This window comes from Stenella coeruleoalba (genome assembly GCF_951394435.1).
Source record: "Stenella coeruleoalba genome assembly, chromosome: 6".
Classification (NCBI taxonomy): Eukaryota; Metazoa; Chordata; class Mammalia; order Artiodactyla; family Delphinidae; genus Stenella; species Stenella coeruleoalba.
In genome coordinates, this window is record NC_137151.1 from 125099906 (window position 1) to 125121114 (window position 21209).

At 51.6% G+C, this 21209-nt stretch overlaps 1 protein-coding gene across 1 annotated transcript in view; it reads left to right on the forward strand.

Annotated features, from left to right (window-relative positions):
• Positions 1–20508, forward strand: part of RAMP1 (receptor activity modifying protein 1) — a 47611-nt gene extending 27103 nt beyond the window's left edge. The window contains exon 3 of the mRNA XM_079923602.1: positions 19873–20508. Within this exon, the coding sequence (XP_079779728.1) occupies positions 19873–20128 (256 nt within the window). The 3' untranslated portion in view covers positions 20129–20508. The remainder of the gene's footprint in view (positions 1–19872) is intronic.
• The last annotated feature ends 701 nt before the right edge of the window (positions 20509–21209 follow it).

Consider the following 21209-nt stretch of genomic DNA (forward strand, 5'->3'; position numbering starts at 1 on the left):
GGACACGCTCGGGACAGGCCTTAGGTCTGAGATTTGTACGCCGAGGCTTACTTCCTTTTTGACTAATTTCTTTAAGAATTCTTGCATGTGGGCTTGCTACAACACATGCCATGAACATTCTGTGGTTCTTGATAGGTTTGGCCCAGTCGCCCTTTTAAAGAATTTCACTAATTTACATTACCAGCAACATATGGGAAAATATGTATTTCCATATAGGTTCCTGAGTATTGAGTTTGTAGAGACTATTTTTGCAGGTTTAAATGAGATTTCCTTTTGGTTTCAATTGGCCCATCTTTGGCCCCTAGGAGGATTGAGCTGTTCTCCCTCAGTTGTTTGCAATTTGCTTTTTCTCAAACACAGATTATCTGACCTTAACCTTTGCTATTTATACTTGAGTCATTGGGGGTATTTTTTTTTCTTTTTTTTTTGGCAGTACGCAGGCCTCCCACTGTTGTGGCCTCTCCCGTTGCGGAGCGCAGGCTCAGCGGCCATGACTCACGGGCCCAGCCTCTCCGCGGCATGTGGGATCTTCCCGGACCGGGGCACGAACCCATGTCCCCTGCATCGGCAGGCGGACTCTCAACCACTGCGCCACCAGGGAAGCCCCCGCTGGGGGTATTTTTAATTTGCTTTTACAAACTCTTGACTATGGTAGAGATTAGCTCTCTGTCATTTTGTTCTAAATAGCTTCATGTTCCATTTGTGTTTATTCTGGTGATGTTTATTTTCTATGTTTCAGTTAGTTATTCAGTTAAGCGTGTGCCCCCGCTCTCTCCCCAGAGCTCTGTGATTTAGCGGGGTCCTATCTGTTCCACAAATTCAGCCGAGTCACGTGGCCACACATCTTATGTTCTCTTTCTATTCAGTTGTTCTGTTTTGTGAAATAATGTTTATCTTCTTAACCCAGTGGGTAGTTACATTAAGCCATGAATTAAAATTTATATCCTTCCTATCTCGATTATCCTAACATAATTTGTTAAACAGTTTTTCCTATCTCAGTCGTTCAGTTCTTCCTAGTTTAACACATTTAATACCTTCTTGTACACATTAGAGTCTATTTCAGTTAATTTTAACCTATGTTTTGGGGGCATATTCCACCACTTAAATTATCATGGCTTTATGATATTTTCTACAATTTAGGAGAGGTCCTCCGAGACGAGTGTGTTCACTTTTGTTATATTTCGCATTGTGTTGTGCTCTCTTTGATATATTTTCCACCTATGTTGCTGAAACAACTGGAGAACCATTTTGCCAAATTCCATAAAAAGTCCTATTGAGATCTTAATTGAGCCGGCCAGTATCAATCAGTCAACTCAGGAAGCGTCACCTGTTTGCAAGAGTCCTTCCCATGGGGATCCCCGCAGGCCCCCCCCCCCCACAAGCGTCCTGAGGATTGGCAGCTGGCCTAGTTGGATTGACCACTTGTTACCTTTGGGTGCTGTCTTTTAGCAATCAGTAGAAAAAACAAGCGTGGGGAAAGAAGAAGTGTGGAGCTCCGATAGGACCACCTGGGCCTGAATCCTGCTGATTCTTTCACTGCTTACACTCTCTGTGGGCCTCTGTTTTCTCCCCGGTGAAAACAGTATAACAGCTTTTTCTTTTTCTTTATTTTTTTGGCTGCACAGTGCGGCACGCGGGATCTCAGTTCCCCGACCAGGGATGGAACCGGCGCGTCCCTGCAATGGAAGCGCCAAGTCCTAACCGCTGGACCTCGGGGAAGTCCCATAACGGCATTTTCTTGATTGACAGTTCCTGATTTCCCTCTGTTCGAGTTTCCTTAATCGGGTTTTAGGATCAGACTCCTATTGGCCTAATGGAATATATGTGTTCAGCTGACGATTGGGGTCAAGGGTAGGAAATAACTGATGTTCCCTCGGAAGTTGGAATGAACTCATCATCGAAGCCATCAGCTCTGGGTGGTTTGGGGAATTCCTTTCTCCAGTTTCTTCCTCCACTATTGATGAATTTTGGCTGTTTCTTATTTCCTATTTGTGTTTCAGCTATATTTATTTGGGCCGTATCCTCCAGATTTCTCACTAAAACACAAGGATGCGTAGCATCCCTTTAAATGTTTACTATCCTCTATATCCAAGTTTTGTTTTATCTTCGTGTTTCTCTCCCCCTTTTTTCCTTTGGGTGGATGCCACCTCAATCATCAAAGGGAACTCAGGAGGCCCACTTCCTCATTCATTGTGCCCATTTATAGTCCTTACAGAATAGGCTAGGCTTTACGTAACAATGGCTCTTCTAAATTTTTGGCATTAACTCAGCATTCACTCTCACCTCTTTTAAAAAATATGTACTTCTTTCCTAAGATATCATTTAGATGCTTAGTTCATCATTTTTTCTCACTTTTTTAAACATAATAAAGGCATTTAAACCTGATGATTCTTCCTAAGGACCTCCTTCCTCACTTTCTGTAGATTTTATGTCCGTTTTTCCATCCTTTTTTCTTAATAGACAGGTATTTTCTTCTTCAGACAGCTTTTTCTTTTCTTTTTATAAAAATTTTTTATTGGATTATAGCTGATTTACAATGTTGTGTTAGTTTCAGGTGTACAGCAAAGTGAATCAGTTATACATATACATGTATCCTGTACTCTTTTTTAGATTCTTTTCCCATACAGGTCATTACAGAGTACTGAGTAGAGTTCCCTGTGCTGTACAGTAGGTCCTTATTAATTATCCATTTTATATATAGTAGTGTGTAAATGTCAATCCCAATCTCCCAATTTATCCCTCCCCCCTCTTTCCCTCCTGGTAACCATAAGTTTGTTTTCTACATCTGTGACTCTATTTCTGTTTTGTAAATAAGTTCATTTGTGTCATTTTTTAGATTCCACATACAAGCAGTATCATATGATATTTGTCTGTCTGACTTACTTCACTCAGTGTGACAATCTCTAGGTCCACCCATGTTGCTGCAAATGGCATCATTTCATTCTTTTTATGGCTGAGTAATGTTGCATTGCATATATATACCACATCTTCTTTATCCACTCTTCTGTCGATGGACGTTTAGGTTGCTTCCATGTCTTGGCTATTGTATAAAGTGCTGCAGTGAACACTGGGGCGCATGTATCTTTTCAAATTATAGTTTTTCCAGATATAAGCCCAGGAGTGGGATTGCTGGATTACATGGTAAGTCTATGTTTAGTTTTTTAAGGAACCTCCGTGCTGTTCTCCATAATGGTTGTATCAATTTACATTCCCTCCAACAGTGCAGGAGGGTTCCCTTTTCTCCACACCCTCTCCAGCATTTATTGTTTGTAGATTTTTTGATGATGGCCATTCTGACCTGTGTGATGTGATACCTCATTGCAGTTTTGATTTGCATTTCTCTAATAATTAGTGATGTTGAGCATCTTTTCATGTGCTTTTTGGCCATCTGTGTGTCTTCTTAGGAGAAATGTCTGTTTAGATCTTCTGCCCATTTTTTGATTGGGTTGTTTGGGTTTTTTTGATATTGAGCTGAATGAGCTCTTTGTATAGAGATTAAACCCTTGTTGGTCCCTTCGTTTGGAAATGTTTTCTCCCATTGTGAGGGCTGTCTTTTCGTTTTGTTTACAGCTTTTTCTTTAGGCAAGTGTATTTTCTTTCTTTTATTTTTTGAATTTTATTTTATTTATTTTTTATACAGCACGTTCTTATTAGTCATCTATTTTATACATATTAGTGTATACATGTCAATCCCAATCTCCCAATTCATCCCACCACCACCCCACCACCACTTTCCCCCCTTGGTGTCCATACATTTGTTCTCTGCATCTGTGTCTCTATTTCTAGGCAAGTGTGTTTTAATTCTCATATGTTTTATTTCTATTTGGTTCTTAATCTCTTCTTGATGTAGTGAGAGAACATAGCTCAAATCATTTCTGCTCTTGTATTTTTATTGAGGTTTTCTTTGAGATCTGGTATATGATGACCTTTCTCTGAACATACCATGAATACTCAAAAATGAAGCATGTTCTGTTCATTCTGTTTAACTCCCACCAAAACAATCACGAATTCTGCGTTGTTGTGTTATCCAGCCCTTTGTGTGTTTCTGAATTTTTTATGTGCTCGACGATGATTCGGTTCTTCCATTCTAATCATATTGTTATTGTTTCTATTTTTCTAGCGGGTCTTATGTCTATATTTTGCTCTGTTTTTATAACATTGAGATTCCATGTTATCATGTGGCCGTTACCATCCATGAAACATCATTATATGTCTCCTCATCATACTTAATACTTTTCGCTTTAATGATCTTTGGGTTCATATTAACATCAAAACCCTGGTGTTTCAGCTGCTTGGAGTTTACCGGTAGCTCTTCTCGGGCTTCCGTCTGATTCCGTCTTTATCGTCTCGCTTGCAGGCAGCTTATTGCTGGCTTTTATTTGTTCCATCTGGAGAGTGACAAGCCTTGAAGCAAAGAAAATTACATCATATTTGTCCTTTCTGTTCTATTTTCAGGCACTCCACTTTTGGTTGCTGATTTCTTTCCTCTTCTCCCTATCGTTGAAACATGATGTATTTTCTTTTACCTTTTAAAGGAGGTGGAAATATTGGCAAAGCTATTTTTTCACTCAACCGGCCATGAAATGTGAAACACAGATGTGCTTATTCCTGTACTGATTTGCTTACGTTATCAAACGACATACTTTGGCTTCTACTTGATGAAAGAGCAGGAGTCTCTGGGGTTTTGGCTTCCTCCATATCTGTCTGTCAGTCTGTCCATCTATCTATCTATCCAGCTATCCACTTATCTATCTACCCCTCTATCCATCTATCCCTCTATCTACTTATCTGTATCCATCTACCTACATACCTACCTATTCTGTCTATCTATCTATGTATCTATCCATTTATCTACTTAATCTATCTACCCCTCTATCCCTCTATCTACTTATCTGTATCCATCTACCTACCTACCTATCCTATCTATCTACCTCTGTCTACCTACCTACCTGTCTATCTATCCATCCTGCAGTCCATCTATCTGTCTATCTACCTATCTCTTCCTCTCTGCCTCTCCTCATTGATGTCAGCTAATGTTCTAAACCCTACTTCTTTCTCTCTGCCTCTATTTCGTTTTTTTTTTGTACTCTTTGTTGTTCTGAATTTTATCAGTAATAACTGTTGATCTGACAGGGCTCTTGGTTACTTATCTATGCAAATAGACTGTTAACTCAAACATGTCATTATTTTTAACATCATCATTCCCTTTCACGTGCCTCTTTTCAATTCACGCAACTATTTGAAGTAGACCCTAGAAATAAGCCATGTAATTAGTACTTTCTCAGACCTCAGAAATTTCCAAGGAGCTTTTCGCTGGCTTTGTACTCGAGTGGCAGCTTGACAGGATAATAAACCTACGATGAACAGCCTTGCTTTCTGAAGTTCACGTAGCTGTTGTCCCATCGTCTCTGGGTTTTCATTATGTTATCAGAGGAGGCAGAAGAGATTTTGGTTTGTCTTTTAAATATGAACTCCTTTTCTCGGGCGTGGTTGCTCATGGGTTGCTAGAATTATGGGACCAGGAAGAGATGGCAGAGGCGTAGGGCAGGCACACAGGACGTGTGCCTGGAGCCCTCGTGACTGAGTCGGGGCTGCCTGGGGGCAGCTCTCAAGACACATGTCCTCATACCCTGGCAGCCAGGACCACTGGGGCCATGAGTCGATGGGCAGCACCAATGCCTGACACCCCCTCTCCACTTGGTCCCAGAGCAGGTGGGGGAGTTTTGAGACCTCCTCCCAGAAGCCAGCGTGGTCTGCAGGGTCCCTGTGACACTTACTTCCATGTGTCTTCATCCTCCCGGTGCGCTGGGGCTGCCTCTGGTCCAAGCTTGTGTCCCAGGGTGATTTGGGGTCACGAAGAAGCCCCTGAGGATGACTGGGAGCTTTGCCCTCGCTGGGGGTGACAGTGGCTTGCCCTCCTGCACGGGCACGTGTTCCTGGGGAGGTGGGACAGAGTGTCGCCAGGCCGGGGGGCCGGGGTGGCCTGCTCCTACCCTACTTGGTTATGTTTCTTCTCCACTGGGCAGCAGCAGGGGCCGCAGGGAGCAGACTCCCTTTCCTGGAGCCACAGCCCTGTGGGTTTAGGCTTCGGGACCTGGACACACCTCCTCCCAGCACCCTGGCTGCTGGGGAGCCCCTCACGCTCCCTGGGGGTGAACCCCAGCAGTAGGAAGGGATGGTCCCCAGCTGCAACCCCCCACTGGGTGTCAAGGCCGCCCTGCAGGAACCTGGTGAGGGGTCACCCTGCCAGCCGGCATGGCCTTCTGCCCAGGGCGAGGATAGGGCAAGAAGCTGTCGGGGTACAGAGAAGCCACGGCCACTGTCCCCTGTCCTGGTGGTGCAGTGACCTGGCCTGGGATAGTGCCACCCTGCCCGGAGGTCATCTTCATGGGACCCTGGGGGATGCAGGCTGCCGTGCCGTGCCAGCGTGACCGCTGATGCTACCCTGCATGCTTTCCTGGAAGCAGCCCAGGGTGGGGCACTTCTTTGTGTTCCCCTCCCGCCAGCCTGGCGTCTGCACGCCTGACCAGACAGGCGGGCCGTTTCACGTTTCCTGACAGCGTGTCCCATGCCAGGCCCATGCGGAGCTCCACGTGAATGTCCCACCTGCTGGCAGGTCTCAGTGGCCCCATCGAGTTAGGAGAGGCCACGCTCCCTTCCTTCCCCCCACCTGCAGTGCCCACTCGGGGCTGGACTGGGAGACAAACGGTGCCTGCCCTCAGGGGGCTTTCCTTCAGAGACAGAGGCTCCTCCACAGCTGTGAGGTCAGGGATGGCCAGGTACCCGTGTGCGGGGTGTGGTGGGCGCCTCAGTGGGGGCTTCTTAGCCTCATGACTGCCTCCTGCTGGGGCGGGGAGGGGGGACTCACACCCCCTTGCTGTGAGCCCGGGACCACTGTTTCCATTTTAAAGGGGGAAGCACCGAGGCTCAGTACTGAGTCCACCACTGGTCGATGTTCCGTGGTGTAGAATGTTCCACGGCCCTTCCCCAACACTCAGTGTTGCCCTGAGCTCTGAACAAGGGGGGGTGGGGCAGGAGGGGCACAGAGGGAAGGGGGCCACCTTGACAGAGGCAGCAAGCTAGTGGGATATGTGGGTGGGTCCTTCAAGCCTTTGGGAAGCTCCCTCAGGAGAATCCAGTGCATCAGGGAGACAAAGGGCCTCTTGGGCAGGGCGGGCAGAGAGCAGTGCTCCACAGGGCCCTGGGGGCAGGGCTGAGGGGGGACTGGAGGAGGAAGCCCTACCCTCCAGCCGCCAGCGTTGTTTCACAAGGATAATGTCCCCGGGGTGTTAGTATCCAAATGTAGCGCCCGGCTGTCCTGCCTAATGCTGGCGCCCGGACACGTGTGTTCACCCCTGTCCCAGGGAGGGCGGGAGCCCTGAGGCCCTGGCAGGCCCGGGTGCGGCCGGCCGGTGGCTTCACCTTGCTAGACCCGGGTGTCCGCCCAGGGGTCCCAGGAGGTCCCAGGGTTGCAGCGGGTCAGAGCGGGTCACGTGTGGCCGGGCCCACGGTGGGCATAGCCCCCAGCGTTCTCAGAGCCCAGGGCGGGATCACTGCGGGCCCAGTCTCACCCCACCTGCCAGGCCTCAGAGGACACCCACTGAATTTCAAAACTGTGGCTTTGTCTCCATGAGCCTGGAGCCTGGTTCCCGCGGCGGCCTGTTCTCCGAGGAGGCATCGTGCCCCGCCACCCGTGGAGAGCCTGGTGCCCAGGCGAGCTGCATGCGGAGCCGGGGATGGATTTAGAGACCTCTCGCTTCCTGCCGGCCTGAGCAGAGGTGCCCAGATTCCTTCCTGCCCGGAGCAGGGCCCACAGAACAGGCGCAGGGGAGGAGGCCGAGAGGCCAGGGTGCCCCTCCCCAGGAGGGGCTTCAGCGGGGAGCAGGGGACAGCGGCCTACGTGGCGGAGCCACGCAGAGCCGACGCGGGCCCCGGGGCCACCACCTCGCTGCCACCTGGGGCCCGTCGCTCGGGCCCCTCCCCAGCTCCCCGGTCTGTAAGTGGGGGAGCAGCTGTGAGGGGTCTCCATGTAAATAGCCGTAGTGTGTCCTGTCCTCTGGACGGCAGAGGGCCAGGCCTTCCGCTGTCGCGGGGGTGCGGCGTGTTGCCATCGGGGGTCACGGCCGGCTGCGGGGGGTCTGTGGGCTGCATAGCCCAGTCTGAGCGGGTCCGCATTCTGCATGCCCACAGCTCCCTCTGCCCATCCATCACCCGGGGCATGAGAACTGGGCCTGGCCTGTCCCAGGGCCCAGCGTGCACGTGCTCCCAGCAGGAGCCCAGAACCCCCTGTGGATGTCCGACCAGCCCCACAACTGCAGTAGGGCGTCTGGAGACGCGGAAGGGTGAGCACCACCCGCCCCGTCCAGGTACCTGCCTCGCTCGGACTCTGCAGCCTTGGGTCCCTAGAACCTGATCTCCCAGCCCGGTGCCCAGCAGCCCCTTCGCCCCCTCTTGGCCTTCCTGCTCCTGCCCCGTGGGTGTGTCTCGCAGGCTGGGCCCGGCTGAGGAAGCCTGGGGGCCAGCAAGGAGCTGATGCTCTGTCTGCAGACCCTGGAGAGGGAACAGGTGCCGTGGCCTGACCAGGGCCAAGCTCAGGACACCAGGGCTGGGTCACGAGCTGCCCCGTGCGGTGGCAGAGCTCTGGGTTATCCACCAAACTCTGTTGAAATCTTCCAGAAACATCGGAAAGCACTGGCGTCCTCAGTTGATAGCAGTTGCCTTGGTTGGGCGCTTCTCCCTACGGGGGTCGGGGAGTGGGGACCACTCCCACGTGCATTGGTTCCCTGGCCTCCATCTCAGCCCTGGGCTGTCTGCCCGGATGGAGAGTCCACAGCTCAGAGACCCTGAGTCTCTTGCCCAGGGACATACAGCAGCTTCACGGGGCAGCTAGCCGAGGTAGAAGCTGAAATCTGGCTTGCGCTCCTCTACCCAAGCCACGTGCACTGCCTGGAGGAGGGGGCGCCCTTCCCACTCCACACAGGGCCCCACACGGCCCCTCCCACAGCCCAGCCCCCACGTGACTGCCCTCACTGCTTCCAGGTGGCCTGGCCTGCCGGTCTGGATGCCGAGCTGCAGAATCTGCTCAGGGCATTCGCCCGCTCCTTCCCCGGAGTCCGAGGGCCCGGTTGTGGGGCTGCCATGGGAACACTGACAGCTCTGAACGTAGGGGCTGCAGCCTGTGCTTCTGAGAGGTGTGTGTACTGGGGGCCTTGGACTCCCCACGGCAGACCCCATATCCAGGCAAGAACCCCAGATGCCCCCAGGGCTCCTCTGCCCACACTGGGGCCCCAGGGCAGCCCAGGCTGGAAGGGGCGGTGACCCCCAACACCCCCTCCCTCCCAGCCCAGGCTCGGGGAACGAGGGCTCCGAGCGGCTCCTGGAGTTGCAGACACAGCATCCGTTGACCATCGTGCACTGAGCCTTACGGTGCGCCTGTCCCGGGGCCCGGAGTACAGCAGGGAGCTGAGCTCTGCCCTCCCTGAGGTCTCAGTCCGGGGAGGACGGACAGTAAGTGGGCAGCTGCAGCACGAGCAGAGGGATGGGCGAGATACGGGGAGGGGAGCCGCGGGGCGCAGAGGTGGCGTTCAGGAGGTGTATCCCCAACGTACTGGGTTGGAGGTTGGAGAACGGGATGTCCGCAGGCGGGGTTGGGAGGACCGGGGCAGCAGCGAGAGGACTTTCCCGCCTCCCTGCTGTAGAAGCAGGGCTGGGAGAACCACACCCCTCCGGAAGAGGAGGCGTGAAATCCCTTCCGGCCTGAGGGTCAGGGAGCAGGTCATTCCTAAGTGAGCGCTGAGAAGCAGCCAGAAAGAAGACCGTGAGAGAGGAGCCGGGCTCGCACTCCTCCGTGTCCGCAGGGTGGGGGTCCTGGGGGAGCAGGTGGAGAAGGACGCGGTTCTAGGGGAATCGAGGACTGGGTTCCCGAAGCCCCTCAGGGCCTGTCTGTACTGTGTGTGGGGGGAACCTCCCTGTGCAGCATCTCCCAAACTCCACTGACACATTTTCCTTGGTGGAACGTCTCAGGGGTGGGACAGCCAGGCTGGCTCCAGGCCAGGAGAAGAGAGACTGAGAGAGCGAAAGACAGAAGGGGTGAAGCCAAAGGCCCGGGGTGGGAGGGGACATGGCGAGGATGGGGCCAAAGAGAGCTTGTTCAACAGTGGGGTCCCACCGTCTTCCCCGACCACCTTGCTTCCACCATTGTTCCGCTGACGGTACCTCCAGATGGGCTGGGAGTGTTTCCGGAGGGAGTGTTGTCTCCTACCCAGCGGAGAAAAAACCAGCCCATTTCCATTTGTCTTCCTCTTCTTGCCTTGGAAAACCTCTCCAAGGTTCTTTATTCTCCGGTTTATTCGTATCGTTCATTTTCCGAGAGGATGGCGTCCGTCCACCTCACTCAGCAAATGCCCGCAGTCGGGGTGGTACAGGTTAGCCAGGGAGCTGGTCACAAAGATGGGAGATGGGATTTACCTCCGCCGTCCAGCAGGCTTTGTATGAAGCCTGTAGCGTTGTTCTGTTCATTTACTGATCCGAGAGTCTTAGTGGACACCTCCTAGCGCGGGCTCACCAGTGCTGTCATTCCTGGCAATTCCCAGTGCTCCCAGGGAGAACGGGGTGGCCCAGATGCCAGGAGTCCCTGTGCTACAACATAGTCAGAACCTTGGAAACATTCCTCTGCAAGTGTGAGTTTGCACGCTGTGCTCACACTGATTTCAAAACGTTCCTGGCGAGGTGTCCTGTAGGTCAGCCCTGGGCCGGCGGAAATGCGTGACGACTCCTGTCACTTGGTCTCATTGGACTCTCCCAGCTTGATGGGACCTCTCTGATCTGCCTGGTTTAGGAAGGTCTTCGTTGTACAGACCGACCCCCACTGCAAGTCCCGGAGGTGCGGGTGGGCTCCAGGTGCACCGCCGGCTTGGGTCCTGCCGGCCCAGCACGCGTTCCCAGACGACACCAGGGTCGGAAGTGAAATGTTTTGAATCAAACCATTAACAGGACTTCCTTATATGCTCCCTGCAGCGTCAAGAAAAACAAAAGATGCCCTGTCCTGCACTGCCTCCGGGCAGCTCCCGTGCGCCCACCGTGGGTTGTGGGAAAAGTACCCCACGTGGGCTTGGTTACCCACCCTGAAGGCCGCTCGGCCCTCCTGTCTGTGGTCAGAGGCCCTTTGCAGAGATGAGCTGGCGGGCAGGCTCGCTCCAAGCCTAGCATAGGCCAGGCCCCTCTGTGGCTTTCTGTCACCAGAGGAAGTAGCCCGATGCGCGGGCAGCCCCTCCCCGCTTTGGAAGGGCTCTGCGGTGACTGACTTTTTATGAAGCCTTGGGTGGGAGCCCTGACGCCAAAGGTGGAAACCACAAGGGAGAAGACAGACCTGGCCACCTGAAAATTAAATAAATGGATTCCTGACAGTGATGAAAATGCCTCAGTAGCAAATGTGGTGTTTGCTACTGGCTTGAGAGAGATTTTTTTTATCACATTAAGAAGAACTTCTTGGTGCTTTATAAGGTTGGGGTTTTTTAAAATCAGAAAGGAATGTTCAGTTTTATCAAATGCCTTCTCAACGTGTATTGAAATGATTATATGTTATTTTCCTTTGACAGATCGAAGTGTGATTTTATCATAATAGCATTAAAGCATTCCTGAAGTAAACCTACTTTATTCTGTTGTATATGGCTAGCTTAAAATTGCCAGCCGCTTAAACAGGACTTCTATGTCTATTTATAAGTGAAAGTGAACATCTGTTGCTTGTTTGTGAGTGCTCTGAGGCACGTGGGCAGGTCATCTTAAGAGGTTTGGGATCAGGGTTTTGTTAACTTTTTCAAAGAACTGGGAAGCTTGACATCTTTTTCTGTGATCTTAAGAATTTTTTTTTAACATCTTTATTGGCGTATAATTGCTTTACAATGGTGTGTTAGTTTCTGCTTTATAACAAAGTGAATCAGCTATACATATACATACATTCCCATATCTCCTCCCTGTTGCGTCTTCCACCCTCCCTATCCCACCCCTCTAGGTGGACACAAAGCACCGAGCTGATCTCCCAGCGCTATGCGGCTGCTTCCCACTAGCTGTCTATTTTACGTTTGGTAGTGTATATATGTCCATGCCACTCTCTCACTTCGTCCCAGCTTACCCTTCCCCCTCCCTGTGTCCTCAAGTCCGTTCTCTACATCTGGGTCTTTATTCCTGTCCTGCCCCTAGGTGTGATCTTAAGAATTTGAAAGAACTACCCGGGCCTAGCACCTTCTGTGAAAGTAATTCTTTAACAACTTTTTCTGTTTTTTCTTCTCAGATTTTCTACTTTTTAAATCAGGATTTCATAATTTATTGTTTCCCCAAAAAGCATCCCAATTCCTCAAGGATTTTCCGATTTTTAACACACGTTTTGTACGTTAATCTCATACTTGTTCTAATCTTTCATCTGAGGTTTTGTACAGTGGTGTTTTCTCTGCTTTTTTTCTGGATTAGACTATCCAGAAATGTGATTTCATTGTAGCTATTTTTCTAAAGAATCAACTGTTGAATTTACTTTTTCAGTTTTATGTTTTTTAAAATATCAATAAATATTAGTTTTTAATAATTATTAATGCATTTAAATTATGTGCCCTTTGCAGAGATTTACTTTGTGCTTCTTTGTTTAAATGTCTCGATTTGGATTCTTCATTTATTTTCATTTATTTTTGGTTGGTAATAAGACAATTTACAGCTGCAGATTTTTCTCAGAATTCAGTTTTGCCTATATTTCACTGATTTTCACGTGCAGCATTGCCATTGGTTTTTCTTAACAGCCTATCATTGAATTTTTAAATCTTTGTTTGACCCTAAAATTATATGAGTGATCTTCTGTTTCTAGGGATTCCATTTTTTTTAAATTTATCCTTTTCTTACTAATTTCTAGTTTCTAATATTATAGTCAAAGAATACTGACTTAAAATCTCCACTTTGAGAATTTGTCAAGTTTTTCTTTGAGCCTAAGTAGGATCCAGGGACTTTTGAAAAGATTGTTGATTCTCTGTAGGATAGAAACTTCCTCATATAGTCACTGAGTCAGGCTTATTAACTTTATTTTTCACTTTTATGCTAGTTTCTATTCACCTAACCTGAAGATTTTGTTGAGTCCGTCGCGATTACTCGCAGCGGTAGGCTGTCTTTGTCCTATGAAGCTACGATAACACTCTTCTCAGTGTGAAACGCCCCCTCTTCCCGTTTACTGTCTTTTGCACTGGAATGTGCTGTGTTTGCTAAGACCACCACTCCTGCTGTCCTACTCACATCTCCAGGCCGATCTGTCTCATTCTGTCCCTTCTGCCTTTGTTTCTCTTGCCTTTGAGATGACTGCTGTGAACAGGATGAGTGGGACTTTTTTTCCCTACACTCTCTCTGCCCTCATGGTGTTTGCAGTCAAGTTGTTGAGACCAACAGTGAGTGAATAATCAAGAGTGAAAGCACAGGTACAAAGTAAGACACAACTATGATGGAAAACCCCACTTTGCCGGGGATCCAAGTGAGGTTGAAGCATAAGAATGCACCTGTTTGAGGAGGTGACGTTTGAGGGATACACAGATGTCGACCTTTAAAGATGGGGTTAAGAGCCTTACAAGTAGAAAGTGCAGCTTGTGCAAAGGTCCTGAGGCAGAAGTATCAGCCAGGGTGGCCAGTGAAAGGGAGAGGGTACAGTTGAGAGTGGAGAGGTGGGGGCCACATGAGGGCTTTTGAATCCAGCACAGGTGCAGCAGGGAGCGTTGAAGGCCTGAAGCAAGGGTGAGTCTGTGTGGACAGTGGGCTGGGGGAGGCGGAAGGCAGAGGCCAGGGCTGTGGCCCCAAGAGCCAATGGTGAATGGAGCCCAGGGCTTCAGAGAGGAGGAAAGCAGGGGAGGGTGCTGATGGCTGCCCTGACTAAGCGGGTTGGGGGAGGAGAAGGGGAGCAGAGATGCCCAGGCCCCAGCCCATGCTCAGTGCAGAGAAGTGGAAGCTGGTATTAGAAATGTGGTTGTAATAACCCGCCAAGGCTAGTCACTCTGCCCTACTCCTGGGCACAGTGACAGGGCTGGAGGAGGGGAGGGGACGCCCGGAAATGGGGGGATCCATGGCAACTCAGAGGAGGCAAGGCTTCCCAGGCATGAGAGATGGGGCTGGGGTGGGGGGCATCCCGGGAGTCAGGTGTGGACGCCCGTTGTGCACTGGACCAAGGCTTCAGATGGGGGTGGGGATGTCACGGGTGTCGGATGTTGCAGTCTGGGCGCCGGCGGAGGAGGGAAGGAGCGAGGGCTGCAGAGCGCCAAGGCCCCTCACCTGGCGGGAAGAGCGGAGGCAGATGCGCCGGGCTGCTGATGTGGGAGAAGCCTCGAGAGCCAGGGGCGAGGGAGGGAGCGAGCGGGGTGCTGACGGCGAGAGGCGAGGTGAGGCGGAGGAGGAGGGTCCCTAGGAGAGGGATCAGGGGAGGAGGGACCAAGGAGCGGAGGTCCCCGGGAAGGGGGCGCCATCTGGTAGCCTCGCCCTTCCTATAAGGAGGCCGGGAGGCCGGGCCGCTCCTGGGAGCCGAGTGTCCTTGGGCGCCTGGGGCGGGGAGCCGGCGGGGATGGGTGCGAAAGGGGGTCCTGCCCTCGAAGCCCACCCCTGCGTCCCCCCCCCACCTACCCTCAGGGCCCTCCCTGCCCCCAGGTCCGGACGCCCCTCGGGACCGGGCGTCTAATCCCCGCAGCATCCGTGCGGGGACGGCAGGGAGGTCCGTTCCACCCCGGAGGCAACCCAGACCCTGGAGGAGGCGAGTGATGGAGCGAAGCCGCCGGCCCGCCCAGGCCCTGGGGACCTTCGGGGAGTGAGCGGACATCGGGAGCTCTGCAGCCTTGAAGGTGTGCGAGGGCCCGCTGGCGGCTGAGCCACCGAGCTAACGCATTATGTCGCTCGGAGGGGCCCAGCCCCCAGCACTGCCGCCTGGAGCAGGGCTGCCAGCCAGGTGTCCCCTAGGCGGGGGTTCCCAGAGCTCCTTCCACTGAAGTGGCGAGGGGAGAACCCCTTGTGCTGGAAGCAGAGGGTGGGAGAGAGGGTGTCACCGTGGTGGGGACGCTGCCCTGCCTGGGACGGGGTTTACCCCACGCAGCTCGGGAGTTAGAACAGCACACGAGTCCCCTGCGCCGAAGGCCCCCCGCTGCCCCAGACACGAGGAAATGTGCGCCCCACGGCTGCAGATTCAGGGACCTCGATGTCCAGTTTTCTGCAGGCCTTTTCCTCAGTGAGCTGTCTAAAAATATAATTATAAAAATAATGTATGCTCACTGCGGAAAACTTGGAAAATGCCCCCGAAAGCGGAGCTAGGAGAATAAAAGTCCTTCATATCACTGCCCTCTAGTGGTGACAACTCCTCCTAACATTCTGAGGTCTTCCCCTCCTACATGGACCATTTTATGCTGAAAGCACATTGTTGGTATAATTTGGTCTCAACTGCTTTTTCTTTTGTTCAACATTGTAACATAAATATTTTCCTCCTCCTAAATATCATTTTAATAGCTACATAGCTGAGGCTCTTATAAGCAATTTTTTCCTCACTGTCCTGTTGTTTGCTCTTTTTCATAATTATAAATCTGTAATGTTCATTTTCTTACATTATTTTTGTCTACATTTCATGTGATTGACTTAGGATAATTCCCAGAAATAGAGTTACTGGCTCAAAGGCTGTCTGTGATTTTTGAAGTTCTCGATACATAATTGCCGAACTGCTTTTTGGAAAAATTTTACCCGTTTATCTTCTACCAGCGATGATGCGAGCACCTGCCTCATTTCACTATACCTTCACCAGCACTGAGTATTCTCATTTTTTAAATTACCTTGTTCTTTTATTATTATTATTGTTATTATATTTATTTATTTATTTTGGCTATGCCAGGTCTAGTGGCGACGTGCGCACTCTTAGTTGTGGCAGGCATGCGGGGTCCATTTTCCAGACCAGGGATGGAACCTGGGCCCCCTGCACTGGGAGTGCAGAGTCTTACCCGACAGACCACCAGGGAAGTCCTGAGTATATTCTTCATTTGAAAATGGATTCTATTTGGATGTTTGCTTCTTTTTTTCCTTAAAAGTGAGGTTAGACATTTTTTTCACCTGCTTATTAGTCAGGCTCCCCAGGCCGGCTTCAAATGGGCCCTGTTCACCTTCACCTGCCCCGGCTGCCAGGGTGCCGAGGGTGCCACCTCCCCTCCTCCCAGCAGGTATTTAAAGCTGCTGGAAGCCACCAGGTTGTGAATTGTCCTGAGTTGATGGAAGCAAATACTGGTCCAGAGAGAGTGAACCAAAATAGTGGTTCCTCCTCAGATATTCTGAGGTCTTACACACACATTGCCTGGTCAACGTTTACTCGAGTTTATGGAATAAGAAATGGACCCTTAAGGGGCCACACACCAGTTGTCAGGAAGCTGTCCACTTACGGGGCACCTGTTATACATCAGGCCCTTGACCTTGTTTAACTTGATCTGCCCAGTAACCCTGTCAGGTGGGTACCTGTCTCTTCATTGAATAAAGAGAACAAGGTTTGGATGGGTGAGATGCGGCCCTTGGGATCACTCAGCATAAGAGGTGGAGCTGGATTTGAACCCAGTTCTGTGGGGCACCAGGGCCCAGAGTCACATACTCCACGTCGGGGCCAGACAGGGCTAGTTGGTGTCCCCAGAGCAGACGACTCCCCTGTGGGCATCAGTGGGCACCTTCCTGTCAAACAACCATGAAGCATGGTACCAGAAGCCTTGACTTGGGACCCAGATATATTGGAAACTACTCCCACCACAGTGTTCAGGAACATTCCAAGCAAAGTTCACTTAGGGGCCCACAATAGAAAGTCCTGGCCAAGAAAAAGGATAATCATTCCATTACATGAGAACTGAAAATAGAGGGTGAAAGCAAGCATACTTTTTCATGATTATTTTGGCCCCTTCAGTCAGTACAATGTTCTTTTGAACAGAAGAATGTCTGTCCTCTGGAGGAAATTCTTTTATCACATCCCTGCTGACAGGGCTCACAATATTTGTTGAAAGTTTCAGCTGTTACTTCGGTATAAATAAACAGGATGAAGTGGGCAGCCGACTGCCCATTAGGGATATTTTTAGACGGGGATGGCTTTGCAGACTGGAAGGGTATTTCAAGGAGAGAGTGCCTCGTCCCAGAATAGCCCACCACGGGCTCAGCCTCAGCGTGGCCTCAGCGTGGGGTCCCCGGTGTCACAGGTCCCTGGGTCGGGGTCCTTCCCATCCTGGCTGGCCAGCCTGGAGGTGGCAACACCTCCTTCTAGGGACATCCCAGCTTCACTCCTCAGGCAGAGCGTAGGGAACAACATTTAGGACTGACTGTGTGTCACTGCGTCTGCAGAACACCTAAAACTACACGTTGATTCAGTGGGTCTGAGGTGGGGAAAAAGACGACCATTCAAGCTAGTGTTTGTAACATGCAGCCCTGTGGTTGATGGACGACCAGCTCAAAAGTCTGGACTTTGGTTTTTAGTAATACCTGACACACTTGCACTTACCTTGTGCCAGGCCCTTGACGTGTGCTAATTCATTTTTTTCACAATGAGACCCAGTCTGTCCTGACTTCCCGTGGCTTTTTCCACTTCTGTTTTCTACTTGGAACACGAGTCCTCGTTCACTTAGAAAAACCACGCACCCCTGTGGGCACGGGGTCTGAGGAAGTAGGAAGGGCTTCAGGCCCGTTCAGCTGAAGCCACTGCTCATCAAGATCAGCTGCTCATCCCCCAGGGCCCAAGCCTGTTGCTGCTTCTGTGAGAAGGGTTTGGGAAATGTGTGGTGTTTTTGCCTGGCCCCAAACAGCAGCCAATCCCCTGCCTGCCCCTAACCTTTCTCACGAGCACCCCCTGGAGCCTCATGGGAAAGAGCAGATGGTCCTGGAACCCCGCTCACCGCATCTGGGGCCCTAGAAATTCCAGAATGACTCTCCAGCCCACGCTAAACCCTGGGCAGCTCAGCTATTATGTAGCTGGTACAGCAGCTGCGTCTTTCTCCTCCTTGAAACTCAGGTTACTTTGCTGCCTTGCAGTCTCAGCTCTCTGATGGACTCAAGAAAATGTATGATTTTGTAGTTTCTTCAGCTTTTTTTGCTGTTCATATGGGATCAACACTCTGTGTTGCTTTCTCCATCCTGAGCAGAAGTGACACTTTCTGGAAACTACTGAATACATTTTAATTTCCCCCAACACTGAATCTTCATTTCTTAAAAAACAGGGGCTTCCTTGGTGGTGCGGTGGTTAAGAATCCGCCTGTCAATGCCGGGGACACGGATTCGAGCCCTGGTCCGGAAAGATCCCACATTGCTGTGGAGCACTAAGCCCGTGCACCACAAATACTGAGACCACGTGCCACAACTACTAAGCCTGTGTGCCACAACTACTGAGCCTGCACACCTAGAGCCCGCAAGCCACAACTGCTGAGCCCACATGCCACAACTACTGAAGCCCGTGCACTTAGAGCCCGTGCTCTGCAACAAGAGAAGCCACCGCAATGAGATGCCCGCGCACCACAACAAAGAGTAGCCCCCTCTCGCTGCAACTAGAGAAAGCCCGCACGCAGCAACAAAGACCCAATGCAGCCAAAAATAAATGTTTTTAAAAAATAAATAAATAAAATTAAATTAAAAAAACAATTTACTCAAAAAATTAAACACAGACTTAAGATATGATCCAGCAATTCCACTTCTGGATATACAGCCAAAAGAATTGAAAGCCGAGACTCGAGTAGATAATTGCACCCCCATGTTCATAGCAGCAGCATTCGTCACAATAGCTAAAACACGGAAGCAACCTGAATGTCCGTCAATGAATGGATAAACAAAATAAAGTATGTACGAGCAATGGAATATTATTCAGCCTTAAAGAGGAAGGAAATTCTGACCCAGGCTACAACATGGATGAACCTGGAGGACATTATGTTCACTGAAATAAGCCAATCACAAAAGGACAAATATTGTAGAGCCCACTTTTATGAGGTGCCTGGAGTAGTCAGGTTTCATAGAGACAGAAGACAGATGGGAATTGCCAGGGACTGGAGGGAGAAATGGGGGTGAGTGTTCAGTGGGGACAGAGTTTCTATTTGGCAATAAAATAGTTCTGGAGATGGATGGTGGTGACGGTTGCACGACGATGGAATAGTACTTAATGCCACTGGACTGTACAGGTAAAAATGGTTGAAATGGTAAATTGTATGTTCTTTATATTTTACCACAATTTTTTTATAAAAAATTGACTGGTTCTTGCCATGTGCCAGGTACTCTTCTAGGTACTGGGATTACAGAGGTGAACAAAATAGACAAAATCCCTGACCTCGTGGTGTTTACACTCAATAAGCAAAATAAACCTGTAACCCGCTACAGTGCAGGGTGACAGTGCTGTGGGAAACTCCTCAGCAAGTGTGGGAAGATGGGGGGGGTGCGAGGTCAGGGTAGGCCTGGGAGGCCTCACAGTGAGTCCTGTGGACACCTGGGGGGCTTTCAGGCTGGGGGGCGTCTGCTCGGGGTGATGCAGACAGCAAGGGGCTCAAGAGGCTGCACATCTGCCCACGCCTGAGGGCTCGCTGTCCCAGGCTGCCTTCTGAAGACGCCTGGCTGGTCCATCTTCTCGTTTGCCCTTGGTGTTGCATCCCAGCTCCTGGAATCCCTTAGCCCCAGCTTGCCTTCTGGGGTGTGAGCACGTGCAGGACATCTAGGGAGCCCGCACAGGACCCGCGCAGGACCTGTGTCTCTCAAGCCAGGGCCACCGCCTCAGGGCTTGGACTTTGGGGGAGCTCGCCCCAGTGGGGAGTGAGGTGGGGAGCCCCTGGCTGGAGTCCCACCTTGATCCCCTGCCCACCAGGGACTGACGACCTGCTTCTCCATCTGCAGGAGCTACGAAGAGCTCTCGGACTGCACCAGGCACGTGGCGCAGAAGCTGGACTGCTTCTGGCCCAACGCGGCAGTGGACAGGTTCTTCCTCGCCGTCCACCGGCACTACTTCAGAGACTGCCCCGTCTCAGGCAGGGCCTTGCAGGACCCGCCCAGCAGTGTCCTCTGCCCCTTCATCGTGGTGCCCATCCTGGTGACCCTGCTCGTGGCGGCACTGGTGGTCTGGAGGAGCAGGCGCCTGGAGGGCATCGTGTAGGCTGGGGGCTCCCGTGCCCAGCAGGGGAGGGGGAGGGCTGTCGCTCATGGAGGCTGCCGGGCAGGCCAGAGTGTGGGCGTGGGGGCCGAGCCTGGCCAAGGCTTCTGGGACTCCAGTGGCAGAGCAGACCCCCGGTCCCCTCTTCTTCTACCCGAGAAGAGCTCACAGCAGGATTCTGGCGTGGTCACGGCACAGGCATTGACCTAGAAGCCACCCTAGGAAGGGCAGCCCAGGTGCTGGGAGGGAGCAGAGCATAGCTGTCAGTGTTTCCGGGGAGGGTTCTGAGCTGTCTCCCAAGGTGTTTATGAACCACCCCTGGCTCGATCATGGATAAGTAGTTTGTGATTAAAGGATGTCCTTGAATTTGGGAAGCGTCATTCTTTCTGGATGTGGACCCTCAGGAGTAGAAGGATGGGAGAAACTCTAGCCCCTTTGGATTTTGTCTTTCTCTGACAAGAGGCGCCCTCACAGGTACCTATATGGGGGACGATGATGGTGAGGTCCCAGGGGGGCTGAGCGCTGTGTGTGCTGAAGCTGCTCCCCGGGATTCTGAGGCCCCGGCCCCCTCCCCGCCACTCTGTCTAGAACTACTGGCTTAATGGGCTGCGACTGGCAGGAGGAGGCCAGGTCTGCTCAGTTTTTACTGAGGCCCCTCCCCAAAGATGCCTCGCCAGCCCCCGGTCCAGGCACCCACCTCCATTCTGTCCCCCAGGGTTTCAGCGGCTATTTCCTCTGCACCCATCCAGGCTGCTGCTGCGCCACATTCACCGCTTCCCAAGCTCCAGCTTCCAGAAGGTTCTGGATCTCCAAAGGGAGCTCCCTGCACCGTCCCTCCCAGATGGCTCCTGAGCTCAGAACCCCCCTCTGAGGTCCCTACAGCCCCCAATTGGCTGCAGCGCCACCGGCCCAGGACCTGCCCCTTCTCAGGCCCACTGCCCTCCGCGTCGGCCTCCCCTCCTCCCAGCTGGACAGCCACCCAGACACGGGGCCAAGGCCACGGCCCCCGAGCTCTTCAACATTAGCTGAACCCGCGCTGGGGCTGAAGGGGCCGGACCCCCGCAACGGCGCCCCAGTGGCGACG